The following is a 22,182-nucleotide window of genomic DNA, read 5'->3' on the forward strand; positions in this document are numbered from 1 at the left end:
CTGCTTATGTGTGATGTGGAGTTAGTGGGTGTAACCAGGCTGGGGGCAATCTGGGAGTACCCCAAGAGTGAAGACAGAAGGGAAACAGCGTAACAATAGTGGGGTGGGGGGGGGGGGATAAGCTAATGACAAGTCAGTTAATTTTTCTATTGTGTATCTGAGAGATTTATTTTTTTTATTTTTTATTATTATAACATTTTTCCTGTTATGACAAACATATTTATAGCTGTTATGGGCCCTAGCGATGTGTGTAGGGCGACCTAGCTATGCTAGGTCGGGCTGTGCTGCGCCGATATCGCATAGCACACAGAGCTGACAGCCCACACACAGAGCGAGCCGTCAGCTCTGTGTGCTAAGCGAGCAGACAGCGCCAGTGTTCTCCGGTGGGAGAACCCTGGCGATGCCGAGATTGATGGACACTGTCCATCAATCTCGGCCAGCGATAAAGACACGCGGGGACGCGCATTGCTGCCGATATAGTCCCCACACACACACCGATGTGAGGGCATTTTCTAAGCGACTTTGCCAAACTAAGCAAAATCGCTTATAAAATGCCTTAATATCGGCATGTGTGTAGGCCGTATTAGTCTAGCACTCTATTTCATATCGGGGAAGACTTTTATCCTGCAGATAGGTGGTTCAATAAAGAATGTTATCTGGCTGTGCGGCTATCTCCAACATTTATAAAAAAAAGTAACAATTATTGTAACATCTTAATACATCTTATTAAACATCAAGGGAAGTGGGGGGGGGGTGGGATAGAATGGGGGGGGGGGGGTGGAATCATATCTGATACAATTTTAGGTCCTGCAGCTCAGACTTCAGCACCTGGTCGCTCAGAACTTTCGCAAGTGGTCACCTGGTTGTTCTCTATCCAGCGATTTGTCTCAAAAGGTACCAGGAGGTGGATTCAAAGATTCTTTGTATACGTTCCTGTGTCAGCTGGTCAAGACTCAGAATATACAACTCCCACTTCTTATAAAATGGTGGGGCTCCCTTTTCTAGGTCTGATATCGTGGCCTGTCTTTCATAAAACAGTATGTTAAGTATTGCTTTTTTTAATTCTAGTATAGAGGGGGATCTCCTATGGATCCAATGTAATAGGATTAGTCTCTTTGCTAGTGTCAGAATGATTGTAAGGACCGGTATTATCTGTGTCTTTTTGGGGCCAAGGTCCCATGTCTGGAACTGTATAAATAGACAAGCTACTGGGTTTTTCTGCAGTTTCAGGGAGTATATCTGGTTGACAAATCCCATCAGCTTATCCCAGAAATTCCTGACCTTACCACACTCCCAAAAGTTATGATAATATGAAGCCTTTGATTTTTGGCATTTATAGCAGGCCCCCGTGTCCTCAGGGACAAAGTGGGATCTTTGAACTGGCTCGATATATGCTCTATTAATGAATTTTATATGCGTTTCCTGTAGGGAAATAGATTGCAGATGTTTCATCATAAATGTAAGTTTATTAAACAATCCAGGAGGAGCGGGAAGGTCAGGAATGTCCGCCAGCCACCTTTCATGTATCTGCCGGTGGTTATGTGTTACCCCAGCTGTAATTAGATACGAGTAAAGGTACCGTATCCTGTAGCCCAACACAAAGTCCGGCCGGAGTAAGGCCTCTATGGGGTCGGTGGTCTCTTTGTTATCCATAGGCTTCCCCTGGGACTGTGCAAAGTGCCTAGATTGTAAATACATATAAAATTGCCGATTTGGAATGTCATATTTCTCCACTAGTTTTGAGAACGGCATTACCACTCCCCCTGGGTCAAAGACCTTGCGGATGTTAGTGATGCCTTTGTCTCTCCACACCTTGAACTCTGTATTTTCCAAGCCTGGAGTAAATAGGGGGTTACCCCACAGAGTGGTGAATGGAGAGTAAGCGGGTTTTCTATGTAGTATTCTATTTATTTTGTTCCACTCTCTGTATGTGTCTCTAAATAGGACTGACTCTCTGATCTGCTTGGGTATCATTCTAACCGGAGCGTGAAGTAGTGCTGCCGGAGAGTATGGTTGGAATAGCTGTACTTCCAGAGTGGGGGCCGTGTACTCAGATCTATCCACAAACCAGTCAGTAATATATCGAAAGTGGGAGGCTAGCGAAAAGGCCTGTATGTCTGGCATAGCCAGTCCTCCATCTTGTTTCGTGAGCCGGAGTCGGTCAAAGGGAATGCAAGGCTTTTTGCCCGCCCAGGCGAATTTTATAAATAATGTTCTGCCTCTCCCTAGTGTTTGATGAGGAGCATCCAAACTCTTTCCAGGAGATCCTTATTAAGGAAATGACCTGCATTCGTTTCCGACCTAACCCCTCCACACCTCGCGTTACTGTGGCCTGCAGATGAACGACAGGGCAGATATACAAGATATTAAATAATATCTAGCACAGTATTATACATTTATAATCATTGACTTACCTGTGTCAGCTGTGTTTGGATGGAAGATTGTGCTGGTATATGAAATTAACTGGAGTTGGCGATTCAGATTATCCAAAATGGAGCTGGATAGCGAGATTTTTTTCTCTCCTGCACCTTTTATTGTCACGCTGTCCACTTCAGCGGCCACGTCAAATGTGCCAATGGTACATGACAGGGTCACCTGAAATATTGTCTGTATATGTTACTATCGCACTGTAAGTGGTCATTTGTGTACTGAGTATGCTTATGGGTTTAGTCTTATTAAAGATGGATGGGCGATGGAGGAAGGATCTCATTCAGAATTATTCTATGGGGTCCTCCTTTTATACTTCTTTGCTGATTATTGTGTTGTTAAAACGGATAAAGTAAATGTTGGCACAGTCTTCATTTTGAATCATAACAATGTATAAATATTTTCCAGCAAAGTAGTACACTTTGGGGCAAAAGAAAGTAAGAAGTACATCAGGGCTAGTTGCACTTTTAATGCCCAAAAACACTAGAGGACCTGGGCCGTGGCTGACAAAAAGGCCTGTATGAGCATGACATCACCGGGACCCACTGAGCATGCAGATCATTGGATATATATAGCCAAATTGACCTGCGTGTTCAGTAGATAGGCAGGGGTTGTTAACAATGCGTATAATCAGTGGCGTGACTATGGAGGGTGCAGGGGATGCAATTGCTATGGGGCCTGGGGCCCAGATGGCTATCCGCTGCACCCTTTGTAGTTTTTTTAATGCGGTCCCTACGCTCTCCCCTCCAGCGGCGCCACCGTAGTCCCATGCCCTCTCCACAGCAGTCCAATTCTCCCACAAGCGGCGCTGCTGCATTCCCACACACCGCTCCGCCTGCCAGCAGTCCCGCCGCCATCCCATGCCCCCCCACTGGTACTTGTTAGAGGGAGACCTGCCGTCGCCGTCCCATGGGGGGGGTTGCTGCTGGGGGGCTGGTAAGGTTATGGAGGGGGATTGCTGGTGAGTGTACACCCCACCAGTATAGGGGTGGCTGTAGAAATCATTGAAAACTATAGGTGTTTCCCTGCTGATGCTCCCTGCCTGCCCCACTCCCCCCCCCCCCCTGCCCCCTTCCCAGACTGAACGCCTCTGAATATATTTGTAAAAGACTCAAAGGCCCTTGTCAATATCCTCTAGTGTGTATGGGGCTTAAAAAGCAATTTCAATTGTGTGTATAGCATAAGTACCAGTGACATGCAGTCTGGAGAGCCAGTGCCTCCCCTATCATCAATGACTAAAATAATACAAAAAAGATACTTATGACATATATTCTGTTGCATAAGTATATTCTTTATATTAATCTAACCCTGTTCAGTATAAAAAGCTTGTTTAAATTTACATTCTACATTAATAAAAAGAAACGGTGCAAGTGGCACCTACACAGGTGCCTCAGAGGAAGGACGTGTTTTCAGCCCATATGAAAGCACGCCCTTGTCACTGAAGTCGAAGTGATCGGACACTGGGCAGCAGATTCAACATTGTCAGTGCTGTGCAGGGAGACAGATGTAAATTTACTAAGATTGGAGTTCTATTGAAGATGGGATGTTGCCCATAGTAACCATCTTTATAATAAGTGGCAACAAGCATTATGTTACAAGGACTTTTTGCAGAAAATTATAAATAGGCAGAAGGACAGATGTATTAAGCCTGTCAGTGTTAAAGCGTTGATAGTGTAGGTGATAACACACCAGCCAATCAGCTCCTGTCATTTTTTCAAATGATAGCGCATCGGCTGTTGCATTATCACCTTCAACTTTATCACCACTTTATTACTTTACCAGGCTTAATACATCTGCCTCAATGTAACAAAACTGAACCATGTACAATTACTTCAGTAAAAAAAAAGAATAGTTTATTAATAAGAGTAATTACCTCATAAATGTTTTTCTTATTCAGTTCCAGCAAACTTAAACCTTTAATCAAAAACATTAAATAGTAATATTAAAACGTGTTTGGTGTAATAGCTCATATTACATTATATCATCTCAGCCTGGATGACCCAACGCTTCCTGAAACTAAACATGGCTAAAACTGAACTTCTAATCTTCCATCCCCCAAACATCCCCTCTTCTCCCACTATCTCCATCAGCATTGGTGAAACCGAGATCACCTCCACCGACCAAACGCGCTGCCTCGGTGTCATCATTGACTCCTCCCTTTCTTTCACCCCCACATTTGTGCTCTCACACAGTCTTGCCGCTTTCACCTACGCAACATCTCACGCATCAGACCATTCCTCTCCACTGACGCGACCAATATTCTCATTCAGTCTCTTGTCCTCTCCCGCCTTGACTACTGCAACATCCTTCTCTCTGGGCTACCTCTCACCCGCCTCGCACCTCTCCGATCCATTCTTAACGCTGCTGCTAGGCTCATCTTCCTCTCCCGCCACTCTACCTCCACCTCCCCCCTCTGTTTATCTCTTCACTGGCTCCCCATTCCTTTCCGAGTTCTCTTTTAACTCCTCACCGCCACCTACAAGGCTGTCTCCTCCTCCACCGCTCCTTACCTCTCTTCACTGATCTCTATCCACACTCCCTCCCGTCCTCTTTGCTCCATCGCTGACCGCCGACTAACCTCTCACCTAATCACCTCCTCCCACTCCCGTGTCCAAGACTTCTCTCGCGCTGCCCCCCTGCACTGGAACAACCTCCCGCCACCCATCAGGCTTTCTGATTCCCTTACCTCCTTCAAGCGCTCCCTCAAAACCCACTTTTTGCGACTAGCCTATCCCTCCTCCTAACCTCTTTTGATCCTCCATCCATTCCTACTTATCCTATTGTTTTTTGTTCGACCACCCACTTCCTTTTAGTATGTTAACTCTTCTGAGTAGGGCCCTCCTTCCTCACGTACTCACCCTACCTCTTTACCTCACCTGTGCTCCTGTCCTGTTCTTCCCTTCCTCTACTTCATCTTCAGTCTCCTCGACAATTTCCACACCTACTTCTGAACTGATGCTGATTTTAGTTCTACCAGCTATACCCCTATTTATGCTGTATTTTATCAACACACCCTGTACGTTACCTTGTAATTTGTTTTTTGTTTGCTATGTACGGCGCTGTGGACACTTTGTGGCGCCTTATAAATAAACGTACTACTACTATCCAATTTATCCAAATAACCATTTTTGCTTATTTTCCAGCTTTTGGGAGAATATGTCTGATTGGCATTTGCTCTTATACATTACTAGATATTTGCTGAAAGATTGGACAGAAAGATTGTCAGGTGCTGTGGGAAAGCACTGTTGCTGCCTCAGAGCACCTGCGGGTGGCCTGCACTGCTGCAGTGCAACCCACAGCATCCATGCAATGTGCAGATTGTGGAGCTGCATGGAGAGTGCATAGAACCAGCGGCATAACTAGATATTTGTAGGCCCCATAGTAAAGGTTTGTAGGGGCCCCTTTGTACCACCCAATGGTGAAAATGTATAAAGCACATGTTACTTTGACAAGAAAGGTGGACCCCTGTCAGCTCTGGGCCCCATGGCAGCTGCACTCCCTGCACCTAGTTACGCCCTTGCTTAGAATGCTTGTCTCAATGGCAGTGGCTGTGTCCTTTTGTGCCCCCCCCCCCGTGCCCCTCGTCCCTGCTAGTGGGTGGTCCCCTAGTCCCTGTGCGCTATGACTGACAGGAAGCCCACACGCCTATACAGGTGTACAGTGTCCCGGAGCACTGCGTACAGTTAGTTGTCAGCGCGCCCAGTGTGCTGAGTTACCTCAGTGTGCCCCCACAGTGGGCAGTATTCAATGACAATACTTGGCACGTGCAGTGAATCCTGTTAGGATTTGCTGCACAGTCACCGTGTTCCGGAGGGCTGGAGCCTTCTGGGACAGAAGCAGGGCTCGCGGGGACATAGGCAGCAGAAGCTGCCCCCCCCCCCCCCCCCCCCCCCCCCCCCCCCCCCCCCGGGAGAGCTAGCAAGGGACGCGGGTAGGGAGTCACTTGCACTGCTCCCGATCGTGCATATGTAATGATTGGGACCAGTGAATATATGAAAATCTAATGAGCGGCTCCCGGCCCCCTGCTGGCTGTTATGTGTAAAAAAATATATATATTTTATTATATTATATATATTTATGTGCTGTAAACAGATGATTAAATATAGCATGCCCCTTCACATAATAAAATTCCTGATTTTTTTACACCAAATTTAAAGAAAAACAAAATTATTTTAAAAGTTCATATTCCACTTCCCGATAAAAAGATGGCGATTGCTACACAGTGACACACCGCGAAAATCACTTAGATTCACCATTCAATTCCATCATTGAATACACTCACGGCGAATCACATTGAAAAACCCATTGAAAAACCACAGTGAATTGTGGTGACTATCAGTTGGCGAATTGTTGTCATTCACTGTTCGCCGTCGGCGAATATTGCACGTTGAATAGGGTAATTCACTTTTTCAGTAAAAAGATTCACTTTAGAGCATGAAAATAGCACACATTCGCCATAGAACATGAATACTGCCCAGTGTGTGGAGAGCAGCACGGCACCACTAGACACAGCCCATCCTGAGAGCCCCGACACTTCAACCCGACGGGGGAGAACTGTCAATCACCTCCCGGAAGAGTTCCTGCAAATAATGTCTGCAGTGCTAGCCCCGCTGTCAATCCTCACAGACTACAGCTTCCAGCCTGCACTGCATGAGAGAGCTCAATACCCTCCTGTATCCACTGCAGGTACAGGAAGGATAAGTACAGTACCTGCACCATACACCTGTTGTACACCTGCCTGTATACAGTATATCTGTTATTCTGCATACCTCAAAGTTAAACCTTGACTACCCTATAAACTCTTGTACATATTACTAAAATAAACCTTAAGTCCTGGTTAAGCTTCAAAAACGTTTCTTGTCGTCTAACAACACCACACGCACCGCTATATACTCTGCCAACAATTATGACTCTTAGAAAAAAAAATGGCAATAAAATAAGAAACAAAAGCTATATATTTGCAAGGTGACCACATAAGTAAAGATACATGTGATGGTGTATCAGGAAGTCAGCAAATGACTCAGAATTTTGGGAGTGTAGAAATGCATTTGAACAACAGCATACACTGCCAGCTGTCGAAGTGTGATAGTGATGTTACATAGGTCAGTGGTAGGAAAATGGTTAATCCCTTCCTGCATGAATCACACTCAAGTGCTTGGGGGTTCTGGGGGTTATTCTGATTCACTCGGAAAGGCACAATCACTCTCAAATGGACAAAACCATATGCACTGCAGGTGGGGCTGATGTAACATGTGCAGAGAGAGTTAGATTTGGGTGGGGTTTGTACATTAAACTGATATCTATATTGCAGTGTATAAATAAAGCAGCCAGTATTTACCCTGCACAGAAACAATAAAACACCAAAATCTAACTCTCTGTGCACATGTTACATCAGCCCAACCTGCAGTGCATATGGTTTTGTCCGTTTGAAAGTGATTGTACCTTTCCAAGTGAATCAGAATAACCCCCTCTGTGTATAGCTATGATTTCCTGGGAAGCGGTACATCTGTCAGAACAGACTTAGTTCTACAGTCATTAGGTCGACACCGGAAGGTCGACTGTCCCCAAGGTCGACAGGGTTAAAGGTCGACATGGCTCAAGGTTGACATGACTTAAGGTCGACATGGTCCAAGGTCGACATGGTTTTAGGTCGACAGTCATTAGGTCGACATGAGTTTTTCACTGTTTTTTGACCCGAATGTCGACATGGACACAGTTGGAGTCGAACCGCAGCCCCTCACATCGCTCGCTTCTCTCGCAATGCTTCGGGCACGGTGCCTCGCTGCGCTCGGCACACTATTTTATTCTCCCACCACGCCCTAGTGGATAGTAGGGCATGAAATACCACCTGTCGGCACATGTCGGCTCAAAAAACTGTGAAAAACTCATGTCGACCTAATGACTGTCGACCTAAAACCATGTCGACCTTAAGTCATGTCGACCTTGAGCCATGTCGACCTTTAACCCTGTCGACCTTGGGGACAGTTGACCTTCCGTGGTCGACCTAATGACTGTCGACCTCAGTCTGGTCTGACAGATGACCGTATCCCGATTTCCTGTAGACAATGATCTCATGAGGTGTTTGCTGAGAGTGTAGTGGAGAAAGGCAAAGTGCACGTTTGATCTCTGTTCAGCAGTTTTAGGATAGGATGTAAAGCCACGTACACACGAGGCGACGGGTCCCCCTTGCTGAGTGAGCTGCTTAAGCACAGATCGCTCAGCCCATCGCGGAACACATGCTATGCACCCACGATGTGTAATGAGCTTATTAGCTCCATCTGTGTATCTTTTAAAATGTGTCAGTGATTAATGAGTGCAGCTGTGCAGCAGCTAGGTTGTCTGGAAAATGTGAACTGTTGGTAGCTCTCGAGGGCTAGGGTTGGCTACCACTGCTCTAGGACAATGCCGCTGTGTTGTTAGGGATTGCTCAGTATCCCAGAATGAGAATCAGATAAGCAAAAAGGAACAAAACTGCGCACAGGCATAGTCGTTAATAGGCGTATTTCCATATGTATTATATACTGATGTGCTAAGAAATGTCAATGTTTATTGTGCCTTAGTAGTAGTACGTTTATTTATATGGCGCCGCAAAGTGTCCGCAGCGCCGTACATAGCAAACAAAAAAAAATGACGAGGTAACGTACAGGGTGTGTTGAAAAATACAGTATAAATGGGGGTATAGCTGGTAGAACTAAAATCAGCATCAGTTCAGAAGTAGGTGTCAAAATTGTCAAGGAGACTAAAGATGAAGTAGAGGAAGGGAAGAACAGGACAGGAGCACAGGTGAGGTAAAGAGGTAGGGTGAGTACGTGAGGAAGGAGGGCCCTACTCATAAGAGTTAACATACTAAAAATAGGTGGGTGGACGAACGAAAAACAATAGGATGAGTAGGAACGGAGGGGAACGGAGGCAGGATAAGAGGATCAAAAGAGGTTAGGAGGAGGGATAGGCTAGTCGAAAAAAGTCTTTTTAGCTTTTACAAACATCTATGATGGCCACATAGACAGCTCTATACTGAGTTATTACAAGGTTCATCGAAGAAAGACACATTTTAAGCATAGAGAATTGTGCCACTCACCTGGTATAAGTATTGTCTTGAGAGGGTTGACGTTTACACCCTGCACAGGATACTGCAATGGAGAGTTTGCCTGTGCAATGATGATCCTGTCTGTTGGACTGTAGGATCTGAGTGCGACATTTAATTAAGAAAATTTAATAAATCAGTTTACACTTTTTTTTATATTTTTCTCTATCTTACATATTAGCTGACATGTTACATTGCACAAGAGGAACATTTAATATGAATAGGCCATATAGGGAATATATGTTATATCATCATATTTTTAGGGCCAGATTCTCTAAACTTCAAAAGTGATAAAAATGGAGAGTGATAAACAGCCAGCCAATCAGCTCCTTCCTGCCATGTCACAGACTGTGCTTGAAAAATGTCAGGCAGGAGCTGATTGGCTGGTTGTTTATCACTCTCCATTGTATCAATTTTGAAGCTTGGAGAATCTGGCCCATAATGTTATAATTTTGATAGTGTAGGTGATAATGCACCAACCAATCACCTCCTAACTGTCATTTCAAATACAGCTGATTGGCTGGTGCATTATTACCTTCAACTTTGTCACTTTACCAGTCTTAGGGCCAGATTCTCTAAGCTTCAAAAGTGATAAAATGGAGAGTGATAAACAGCCAGCCAATCAGCTCCTACCTGCCATGTCACAGACTGTGTTTGAAAAATGTTAGGTAGGAGCTGATTGGCTGGCTGTTTATCACTCTCTATTTTATCACTTTCGAAGCTTAGAGAATCTGGCCCTTAACCCTTTGAGTGCCAACATCTCTGTGAGAGATGTTTCAAATGTCTGCTAAAAATGCCAGTGTCGCTCACATTTGTTACATAGGTTTAAATAACAATTATTGTGTAAAAAAGGATTATATTTCCTATATAAGTTAAAAATGACAGGTCATTATGATGAATAAAATTGTTTGCTTGGCAATTTTCGCTCCAATTGTGACAAATTCAATTGCTATTTTGAAAATGACAATAAATGAATAAATATGGATAAAAAATCTCACATGCATATGTTTTAAATACTGTAAACTATCTAATACCAGTATACATATACACAAGGGTGGGTGATGGGGAGGGATCACAAACTCAGACTACCAGTGGTGATGGATCCTTAGGTTCGTCTGCAAAGACTAATGGGGGTATTCAATCTCACTTTTTTCCCCACGTGTAGTCGAGTTGTTTAAGGTTACGTTTTGCTCGACAGAAATATTTTTTTTAACAAACTGTGATCTCGCCAATTCAAAGTGTCAATCTTTGAAGTCTCCTCCTGTCGACGTTTGGAACGCCCATAACTCGGAACATTGTATAAACTCGCCTTCGCGCCATCTCCTTGCCTATAAATAGGCTTGTAACTCGTGGTCCGTCACCTATTCCCGGTATGACTGGCTTTTGGTTAGATGCGGAGTCTTGTATTAGAGAATATACATAATGCTTTATTATTCACAAAATCATATAATAAAAAAACAAGTTAAATGTAATCGCGTACTAGACAGAACAAACACATGTACTTCAATATGCAAACACAGCGGTTCTCGTAAGGATAACAGCATTTGATACATGTGATGTGTATGGGGGAGGAACATTAGACACCTTCAAAAAAGAGGAAGCTAAGTGATAAATGCAATACATTATTCTGCTCAAAAAGTCTCTCCATGCTGAAATTGCTGTTAGCAAATATGCTCACAGCATTTGTTATAGACATGCTGACAACACCGCTGCTGATATGTCCTTTGCAAAACAAGTTATAATAACGAACATAGTAGAAAAAAATTTATGACGAGTAACAGATGTAAATCTCAAACAATTTCTCAATAAAATACAAACATCACGCCTCAAGATGGAGGCGAGCAAAACAAGTAGAAGAAATGCCTAAACTGTGTCGAGAAAAACATACATGCATGAACTCAATGTATAGGGTGCGTGTCAAGTTGAGTAAAAAAAAGTGTCCGGATAGCTCGGCTACTCGATATCACATAATCTGGACAGGCGAGCAAAACTAAGGCCCTTATTCTGATTGACGCGGACTTTACCGCATACTTTCGGATCGCGTCTTTACGGCGTCTGCGCATGCGTGGAGAACGCTACGCGCATGTGCCACGCCTTGACTCGGTACCAGTTCGGCCAAATCCCGTCCAGAACTGTTCACCGCTATCAGTCGGGAAATAGGGGCATATTATGGGCGTCATGCGGAATGACACATGGGCGTAGTTTCAAAGTGGGCAAAACGGGGCGGAAACATGGGCGGATACGGGGGAGTACACTTATGTTGGGGGGCGTACATTCGGATAGCACTCCGAATGCACGCGATCAAAAAGGGCAGAAATGTGCGGTGTCCACAAGTGTACTATTGCTTTGCGGACACCACTCGTTCATGCGGTAGGCGAACGTACGCCTAATGACTACAAGCATTAACACCTGAACCCAATAGAATCTACTCCTTTACTCATTACTCACTAATAGGCCGCTTGTCAGTGCTTTAATTGAAACCATTGCTGCTTCAAGGAAACCTTAGTAATCCCCCACATATGCTGTACTTGTCCCACACTTAAAAACTGCTAACAATGGACATGACTGAATATTAATACTATCAATACACATGTGTATTCGACATGTACTCATGAAACCACACATTTTTGGGTAAAGTAAACAAATTTATTTCTATACATGTCACAGTCAATGCCACTGTGATGCAATGACCAAAAAATACAAAATACAAAAAAGAAACAACATGGCAGGAATGTAGCAAAATAAATAATAATACAAAACAAATATAATTGCACGCAGATGGACTCCAGCACCTCCTATGAGCCACTGCACATGCAGCCAGTGGGAAATGAGGATGCTGCTGGCCCTTCTACAGCAGGGCAACCTGCACCTGAGCATTCTACAGCAGGGCAACCTACACCTGGCCCTTCTGCAGCAGGCCAACCTGCAGCTGCCTCATATGCACCATCAGCAGAATCATTTGGAACACAACCGGGGACTTCACAAGATAGTACCATGGCCATCACTTCAAGTACAGCTGACACTAATGGCAGGCAAAAGAGGGCAACAGGGGAACCAAAAAGGACATATGAAGCAAGGGCTCATCTGGTTACCCTCAGCACGTGATTGGACACAAGAAGCTGACACACACAGCACAATGGAAGATTTGGGACCACATAACGGTGGAGATTAATGCAGCCACAAGTTCATTTGCGACCACGTTTGGCCTTGGTAGGCTCCTTGGCCTGTGCAGCAGCTCTTCGGGGACGGCCAGATGCTGGGGCAGGTGGAGCAGATGATGTTGAGGGGTTGGCTGGTCTACCCCTCCTGCCAGCAGGGAGTGTTGCCGGTGGTAATGCACCAGAAACGGATGACATTAGGACCCTGTTGCTGGTAACCAGCTCCACCATAAGCTCATTATGGTGGAGGAGGAGATCATTTTGGCGGGTGGCTTGCTCGGCCAGCACCTGAGCACTTGCAGCCATGGCCTGATGTGACTCAGCCATGGCCTGCATGCTCGCAGCGATGGCCTGCTGGGTGCTGACCAAGCTCGCCAGGATCTCCTCGGTCCTATGCATCCGTTCTGATGCCAAGTCTCCCTGCTGGTTGATGTCCCCAAGCATCTGGGCCAAGGCGGCCAAATCGGCTTGGGCCGATGGCGGCTGCTGCTGCACAGGCCTACCACTGGGGCCAGGTGGCACGGACTCCTCCACCTCCTGAGCAGAGTCGTCACCAAGCGGTGGGGTGTCTGTGGAAAAAGATAAACACAATTAGGAGACATTCTAAGATAATTACTTGCACAAGTTTATGGCATGACCAATATTTACCTTCCAGAAAAGACGCAAACACTTCAGCTGGGGCTATCCATCGTGCTCACCCCCCTGATCTCCTCAACTGATATACAGCTCTCGGCCATCAACTCCAGGGGGGTGAGCTCTAGCCCTGATGGCATGGGCCCGGCCCCAGATGTCTGGCTGTGTTCCCACCGCTTGGTCATCTTCCTCTTCAGGTTGGTTTTGAAGTCCTGCCACCTGCAATGTAAGTTGACATATTAATACATGTCACTCCAGATGTTAGCTGTTGCAGCCATTGCTCTGTGCTACATATTACGACATGTGATTAATGTCCTAAAGATAATATTACATGCAACTATGATATCCACCGTTACAATACACATTCACAATCACCCTACTCTAACTCTCACCGAAATAACATGGCAATAATGTATGTGTATCGTAACAACCTCACGGGCCATTTGCAAAATCCATCTAAGCATCAATTCAATCATTACTTGGCTATTACTGGGCACATGTATCACAAAACAACTTGCCTCTTCTTCACATGGTCCGTCTCACGAACTTGTGGCGCTACTTCATTAATCTCTGCCGTTATCTGTTCCCAAATCTTCCATCTGCGTGTGTGTGTCAGCTTCTCCGATGGACACTCAATCCAATCACGTGCTCGGGGAACCAGGATGGCAAGCTCCTGTGCTTCATATGCCTTATTTTTTTTGGGTGGTTCCTCTGTTGCCCTGGCTCTCCCCTTGCCACGTCCTTGGCCACGCCCCCTGTCACGTGTCGCTGCACTTGAAGTGCTGGCCATGGTACTACCTTGTGAAGTCCCCGGTTGTGTTCCAATCAATTCTGCTGATGGTGCATATGAGCCAGCTGCAGGTTGGCCTGCTGCAGAAGGGCCAGGTGTAGGTTGCCCTGCTGTAGAATGCTCAGGTGCAGGTTGCCCTGCTGTAGAAGGGCCAGCAGCCTCCTCATTACCCACTGCCCGCATGTGCAGTGGCACATAGGTGGTGCTGGAGTCCATCTGGTCAAATAGTTGCTGCAGATCTGGGTCCACCTCTGGTTGTGATCCAGACATGTTAGCAACAACATGGTCACCTTCTAATACACCTTTATATACTGTTTGTGTATCCTGTTTGGCGGACATCAGCGGCAGCTGCGTTCCGTGCGTGAGCGTACGTCGCTATTTTTTCGCGCCGCATACGGTGGCGGAAATTCCATTGTGTAAAACCTGGCGAAAGTTCTACATGAAATACTGGGCACCAATGCTAACATTGCATACAATCTTCTGATACACCTGTGACTATTGCACAATACACATGCTATTTGCTAGCATGACATGACATTTGAGTCATGACTACTGTGGTATTGTGGCGTTTTATTGCAAGCTAAAAGTAGCCCAATCCCTTAGATAATCCAGGCCACAAGTCATGCAATACTCATCTCTACTATTATAGACCACACATGTGAGAGGCCTATAAATAGTGACTTGCTGCTAGAATCATTTGTCTCCAGATCTGGACTTGTCAGGGTGTAAGGTAAGCTCTTCCATGCTCCTTGTAGATATGATATCCATTAACAATGTAAGTGTATGAATGTATGCACCATTGCCTCAGTGACTACAGATTGTTGGGTCAGCAAAGTGCGTGTAGCATTATTGCAACATGTCACATGTTCACTATTTCACTCACAGGTCTTAAACCTGTGTGGGTTCATCTATTGCAGGACAACATGTCCCAGCAATAGATGAAATGTCTCATAGTACATGATGTCGGCAAAAAATGCTGACACCTTTATCTGAGTGTTTGGGACGGTGTGTATTGAGTTCTTATTATTGTGTCATCATTATAGAGTCAAATGGATCTGAGGGATTTCACGGGGCGGCCATCTATTGTACGTATTGAAGGCTACAAATCTATTTGTAGTGGGATATGGCCATTATGTGCATAGGTGCATCAGTATTTATGTTCATTTCTTTATAGGTTGCTGAAGCAATGATGCGCTACATGGAGAGGAGGCTAAGGGCACTTGCGGCTCTCCCCACTCGTCGGCCAAGGAGGCCAGGACGTGCTAGAATCTATCGCACACGGGTGACTCTGTTTGCTATGCCCGATGATGAGGTACTTACTAGGTACCGGTTACCGCCACATGTCATTCTGGATCTGCTCACCTTAATTCAGAGCGATCTGGAACCTCTACACGGGATCACGACAGCAATTCCGCCTCACACACAGCTGCTGGCGGTGTTGCATTTCTGCGCCTCAGGATCATTCCAACAAGTAGTGGCAGTACTTGCTGGAATATCTCAGCCGGCCTTCTGCCGAATCCTGAGGCGTGTGACGTCGGCCATGTTCAGGCGCAAGGGGCACTTCATGGCCATGACATTTGCCACCGAGACCCTGCGCAGAAGCCAGCAGGCCTTCCATCAAATTGCTGGCTTCCCTAATGTGATAGGGGCTGTGGATGGCACCCATGTACCATTTGTGCCTCCATCTCGAAGTGAGAAGATATATAGGAACCGCAAATTGTTCCACTCACTGAACGTGATGGTGGTATGTGGCCCATCCATGGAAATTCTCGCCTTCAACTCGAAGTTTCCCGGAAGTGCCCATGACTCTCATGTCATCCGACAAACCGGGATATGGCAAAGACTCCAAGAGCTGGAAGGCCGTGATGCGTGGGTTCTGGGTGACTCCGGTTACCCATGTACGCCCTGGCTACTTACGCCGTACAGCTACCCAGCACCGGGCCCACAGGAGGCATTCAATCGGGCGCATGTTGCCACCAGGCAAGTGGTGGAGCGCTCAATTGGCCTTTTAAAAGGTCGATTTAGAGTGCTCCACCGCACTGGTGGTGACTTACAATATGCGCCTCAAATGGTGTCGAGGATCGTGGGCCTGTGTATATTTTTCCACAACATTGCTGTGCGGCGTGAGATACCCTTTGATGAGTGGGAGGTACCATCTGAGCCGCAAGATCCGCCCATGCGCCCATCCCGCGCCCCTGAATGCCGGAGGGGATACCAGCTGCGGGACTCTGTGGCGCAAAGATACTTCAGGTACATGTTATCGAGTTGACAGAACACACCAATTATTGTAAAAATCACCCCTTCAAATAAGTACAGTGTGTTAGTTGTCAGTGTTACAACACGAAAATTAGCCAGCCTGCCCTCCTAATGGCAAAGAAATAGGAGATATTTATCATATGTGCTTAGTTTTGGGGGAAGTTCAATATAGGTGCTAATTATTATACCTTGTTCAAGGGATCTTATGTGTTTGTTATATCTTCATTATTGTAGTTGATACTATCCCTGATGACTGGTGAGTACATTGATTTATTCTCTAATGTGTTGGGGATTTTTTCATGTGTTGATGTATGATTTGTTTGCAGATATATATATATATATATATATATCTATATATATGATATTTGAAGTTATTCACATGTTTCAACATTTCAAGGAGCAGCCAGCCAGCCAGGCAGGCAGGCAGGCAGGCAGGCACCCAGGCAGGCAGGCAGGCAGGCAGGGCTGGTGTATAATGCTGGTCTCAGGATACCTGCAAGTGTGTGTATGTGTCTTTTACACATAAATGTACGCATACACATAGATGCATAGAGTAAATAATGCTAACTACAGCTATGCGTTGCTAAGCTATAGCACGCGTTGCTTGGCGGAGCGAGGCGTCATTGGATTTGCTAAGTGCATACACACTGTGTTTTATATATATCAGATTTGTTCATTGCCATACATCAACACTACTGTTTTTAAGGCATGCGAATTTGTCACCATTTGTGTTGGCGCAGAGACGCTGTTCATGTAAAGATGAACAATAAAGTTATTAACACAAATAACTGTGATCAACCAATGCCACCACCTGATTGGTTGATAGATGCCATTGTCAACATGGCGGAGACACGAAGGGCAGAACCCTTTACACATGCGGAGCTGAGGGTTCTTGTCTCCGTCATGGAGACAAGGCTGGGCCGTGCGGGGCCCTTTATCACAAACCGCCATAAGCGGAGGGCATATGCTGCGGCAGGGCGCCGTATTTACGCCCGCACTCGGGTGCGGAGGTCCCTCGGGCAGCTCGAGAGGCGGTGGTCGGACCTCCGCAGGCGCCAGCCCCAGCTGCTCCAGCAAATCAGGGGCGAAATTGCGGATTGTGAGTATTTTAGCTATGAAATTTCGCACTTACAACATAGCATATATAAACAATAAAATGTGTCTCATGATAAGTGGGTGTCCATGGGTTTAAAAGTCCATAGACTGTTATGTGTGCTTCTTCCTGGTTAACATGCAGTCATGTGGCTTTAATATGTAATGCCATAGCATTGAGGATTCTGATGCATACAATGTGCCAGATCTAATATGTGTTACACATTGATAAATGCCTGGGTTGTAATGTGTGAACAAATTACTAACAATCACATAATAATTTAAATGTCACAATTTGGAGTCCATTAACAGTAAGGAGCTACTTTCCTGCATCGTTTGCCATCATTATCACCCTTCCATGTATGTCTTGTTATGGATTAATACATGTGCCCCAATGACCCGACATTGACCATGATGTTTTTTTCTACCACACAGCACGAGCCCGAGCCCGACAGGCCCGTGAAGAGGCGGAGGCAGCCCTGGCCCAGGAGGAGGCCCAAGACCCGGAGGAGGAGGTGGCAGCAAGGGTGGAGGAGGAGGAAGTGGAGGAGGAGCAAATGTTGGAGGAGATGGTGGAGGAGGTGGTGGAGGAGGAGGAGGTGCGTGAGGAGGTGGTGGAGGAGGATGTGGAAGCGGAGTTGGTGGCGGAGGAGGAGGTGTTGGTGGCGGAGGAGGAGGTGGAGGAGGAGGTGGTGGTGGTGGAGGAGGAGGAGGTGGAGGAGGAGGTGGAGGAGGAGTTGGAGGAGGAGGTTCTTGTGGCAGAGGAGCTGGCGGAGGAGGGGGCTGAGGAGGCCACGGTTGCCCCGGAGGATTGTGATTACGAGGGGGAGGAGGCGTGCCAGGCCCCGGAGTCCCAGCAGATCGGTATGTTAACATAATGCATCATTCATGAAGTAGTTGTACTGGTATTTGTTATGTAGCACTGTTGATAAAAAATTTTGGCCCCATCCTATTCATATAGACCCCAAAGTGGGTAGCTACAGATACAGGTACGGGTTAGATGGGGTGTCCAAGGCATCCCTTTCATCCAGGACACCTCTCAATTACACAGGTTTGTGGGATGGGTTGGAGGTCCATTTTGACTGCCACATAACCGTTGTAGTTAAACAGGATCCAGGAGTAAAGGGATGAGTGGATCATTTGTGGATTAAAATCACCTGCTGCAAGCGTAGATTATGACCCATCAAATAGTGGAATCTATATTGTTGGTGAATGTTATTTATAAACTCTAGGATGTATGCTATAAATGGAGTAGGGGCCGGCCTACCTTGGAATGGAGTCACAAGTTGCCAGTGTCCCAGGAGCCTCCTCTACCTAAACACCCCCTGTAGTTCAGATTGTTTTTTTGACCTCACAGAATTGTAGGTTGGTTTAGACAGAATTATGATTTTGAGGATGTGTACTGTGCATTCCTGACATTTGCATAACTCCCATGCCACGAACCATCACTGAACTTAGACTGAGCAGATTGTGACAAGTTCTTATTGACGGAGGCCATGACATGCTTGTCATTGGTTAGTCATGGGTGGGTTGTGACTGAGAAGAAACAATATGACTGTTATGTCTTCTGCAGAGTAAAGGGTAGAGGCCAAAAAAGACAGTATGTAGTAAATAAGTTTGCATGTATGTATATATGTATGTGTCATATCTATTTATCTATGTGTGTCTCTATCTCTCTACATAGATAGATATATATATATATATATATATATATATATATACACACATGTCACCTAGCATTTGTGCAATTTATGTCGCAGTATGTGAAATGTATGCATGAATAACATGACTAATTTTTGCCCCTTTGACATGCCCACAGATGACACCACACCGGCAGATGAGGGGGTGCATGGGGCCATCCTGCGAGCGGAGCACCATTTGAGGCTCCTTCTAGCAGACCTGCAGGACATCAGAGATCTGCTGATTTAATTTATTATTTTATATTTTTTTTTTTATATGTTAATGGTGTTTTGAAATAAATTCTTTATGCAAGTTCACAGTTGTTGGTTTTATTTGCACTTGGAACAGTATATGTGTAGATTGTTTATAATCTTTTACACAGGGTGTAATACAAACCATTGCACTTACATTGCTGTAAGGGTTAATGTGTGCAATGCATGTGTTAGGCATGCTTGTAAGGATATATTGGCATCTAATTGATTCCAATTCCAAATAAGCTGTTTTTTATGAGGATAGGTAATTGAATAAGTGGGTCATGTGATGTATTGCAGAAGATACTTCATAGTGGGTTGTTTGGCGTAAATACTCCGCTTACGGGCGGTAGCACCGCTTGGCTCCCGTTCGGATGCGGTATTCCCGTGCATACTCTGTAATACTCTGTAATACCGTGCAGAATCGGAGTGTTTCTCCCGCACACGCATGGTTTGTATGTCGTCCGTAAACACGCCCTGTTCTTAAAGAGTGAGTCCGTCCGAATGCGGAGGACACGTGGGCGTTTCTACGGACGATGGCCGCATGCGGCAAAACACCGTGGCGTGCGGACCGCTCCGTAAGAATGCGGGAATATCCGCACCGATCTGAATAAGGGCCTAAATGAGAAAAAAAAAACCCGAGCGCGGAATAAAACCCAAGGATTGAATATCCGAGATGCAAAAAAAACTAATTTCTAAGGCGAACTCCATGTGACGCTCGACAGCGAATGAGCTCGACAGACATTGAATACCCCCCTAAATTAAAAAGTTGCTGCAAGACTCTGTTGCAGTTTCCGTGTGTACAGAAAAAATATATATTGTGGCCCCAATGGGCAAGGTGCCTTTTCCAAGGGTGAGGTAGGTGGTGTCTGCCAGTAGACTCCTGTCGTTACCGCTCGTCTGTGGTGCGGTGTCTGGCGGGTCCAGTAACTCACATCAACTAGTGTCGCCAGTAGCCTGGCTTCTTCAGGATGATCGTGATGCTGATGCCTCCTTCCCTCTGCCATTTTAAAGGCTGCTGATTTTTTGTCCTGTGGAGTCTTAATTGCCACCCTCTGGCGTCACTTCCGCCCTGGCGTCGGCGGCCTCTCCTGGCGTCACTTCCGCCCTGATATCGCCGGGCTTATGTCTGCACCGTCTTTTAGCTTGTAATTGCAGCTATCTGCCGTTGCCGCTCCTCCACCCGGCATCACTTCCACCCTGTCTTTTGGTGGCATCACTTCTGCCCTTGCTTTTGACTGGTGCTGACGTCTTAGTATTTTTGCTGCACTTCCGCCCATACTGTCTTTTGGTGGCGTCATGCCCACACTTGTGTGTCATGTTCTGCTTATAGTTCTTTTGCCTTGTTCTTGGTTCTGCCCATTTTTCCCATTATTGGTGCACATTTCTTTCTCCTCTCTGTCTCCATGGTGACGGATTTGGTAAATGTTTAGCATTTTTTTTTGTGGGGGGGGGGGGGGGGACGGGACATGTTTAGGAACATAAAACATATAACACCACGGGTTTTGGGGGTGGGAGGGGAGCTGTGGAACCAACAACACCAATCACGCTCTAAGCGTGAGAGCAGCGCTAAAAATACAATAGCACACAATTTTTTACTAAATTGTAAAACTTTTACTGTTTAAAATCAGAATCAAAACATGAGCATAAAATACATATAAACATAAATTACAGTCATAAAATACATATAAACATAAATTACAGTCAAAAGTTCAGCTCAGGGGAGCTGTGGAAGACAGATTGTACAGTCCGTATGACCTGATGTTTAACTGTTCAATTCTATTCTATACCTATAATAGGCTTACCATACCATCCCTTTAAACCTACTTGTATTTTCACCTCTCCGGGAGAAGTCCAGAGATGCAACATTCCATAATACTCCATAATTCGTGGACCTGCCATTTGCAAAAATTTAATCAGTGGAGAAGGGGGGTTCTGGCCAGCAAGCGGGAGACTTGTCCACCTTCCCGGGGGGCTGGGAGGCAGGCCCGATTTTCAGGAGCCTCCTGGCCATTCCGTGAGGGTAGGCAAGACTTGCTTTAACCAGACACTCACAAATTATACAGGTTCTGTAGCTAATTAAGGCCATGTGTACAAAAAACAAATGTATTGTGGCACTATTATTTTTAGAATAACACTACTATTATAATTATAATATTTTTTATTTTTGGCAGGTAGAATACCTAATGCACAAAATGCAGAAAATGCATGCTGGGAAAATGGCTTTATAGAGAGAACCCCCAAGGCTAGGGGGGTGCCGGATGATGCTCTGACAGTCGGGATTCCTATGGTCATTAGTCCGACATCGGAATCCCGTCTGTTAAATGTCTGACAATCGGCATACTGACTGACAGGGGCTATTCTCTGTTGTGGACCCCACCCATAAGTGGCTAGTACAGTAAGCCACCGAGCCTGCAGCATGTCAAGCGCCTCGTGTCACTCATCCCCTGTTGGAGTCCCGGCAGTTGGGATGTCCTTTGGAAATCCGACTGTCTGAATGTCATACCACACAAGGCTATGGGAAGGAGGAAGGTGGCAATAGTAGTACACCTTTAAAATAGATGTCCACCAAAATTAAATATTTCAACCCTTCTACCCCAGTAACTACTGCAAAACAAACACAAATATATATATATATATATATATATATATATATATATATATATATATATATATATATCCGAGGGCTATGAGAGCTTGAACTATTAAAATGTTATGTGTAAATAATGTGGTGGGTCTTTTCCTTACTGGAATATTACAGTAAAACAGCAAATGTGATCACATTGGCATTCATTATACAACTGAATAGGA

General features: G+C 45.5%; 1 protein-coding gene across 1 annotated transcript in view; it reads right to left on the minus strand.

The window, feature by feature from the left end:
- B4GALNT1 (beta-1,4-N-acetyl-galactosaminyltransferase 1) overlaps positions 1-22,182 on the minus strand; it is a 106,883-nt gene that overhangs the window by 23,360 nt on the left and 61,341 nt on the right. Inside the window, exons 4-6 of the mRNA XM_083169407.1 lie at positions 9,506-9,612; positions 4,301-4,341; positions 2,415-2,595 (exon numbers count right to left, since the gene is read on the minus strand). Of these exons, the coding sequence (XP_083025533.1) occupies positions 2,415-2,595; positions 4,301-4,341; positions 9,506-9,612 (329 nt within the window). The remainder of the gene's footprint in view (positions 1-2,414; positions 2,596-4,300; positions 4,342-9,505; positions 9,613-22,182) is intronic.

The sequence above is a fragment of the Crinia signifera genome, chromosome 2 (genome assembly GCF_055691185.1).
Source record: "Crinia signifera chromosome 2, ASM5569118v1, whole genome shotgun sequence".
Taxonomy (NCBI): Eukaryota; Metazoa; Chordata; class Amphibia; order Anura; family Myobatrachidae; genus Crinia; species Crinia signifera.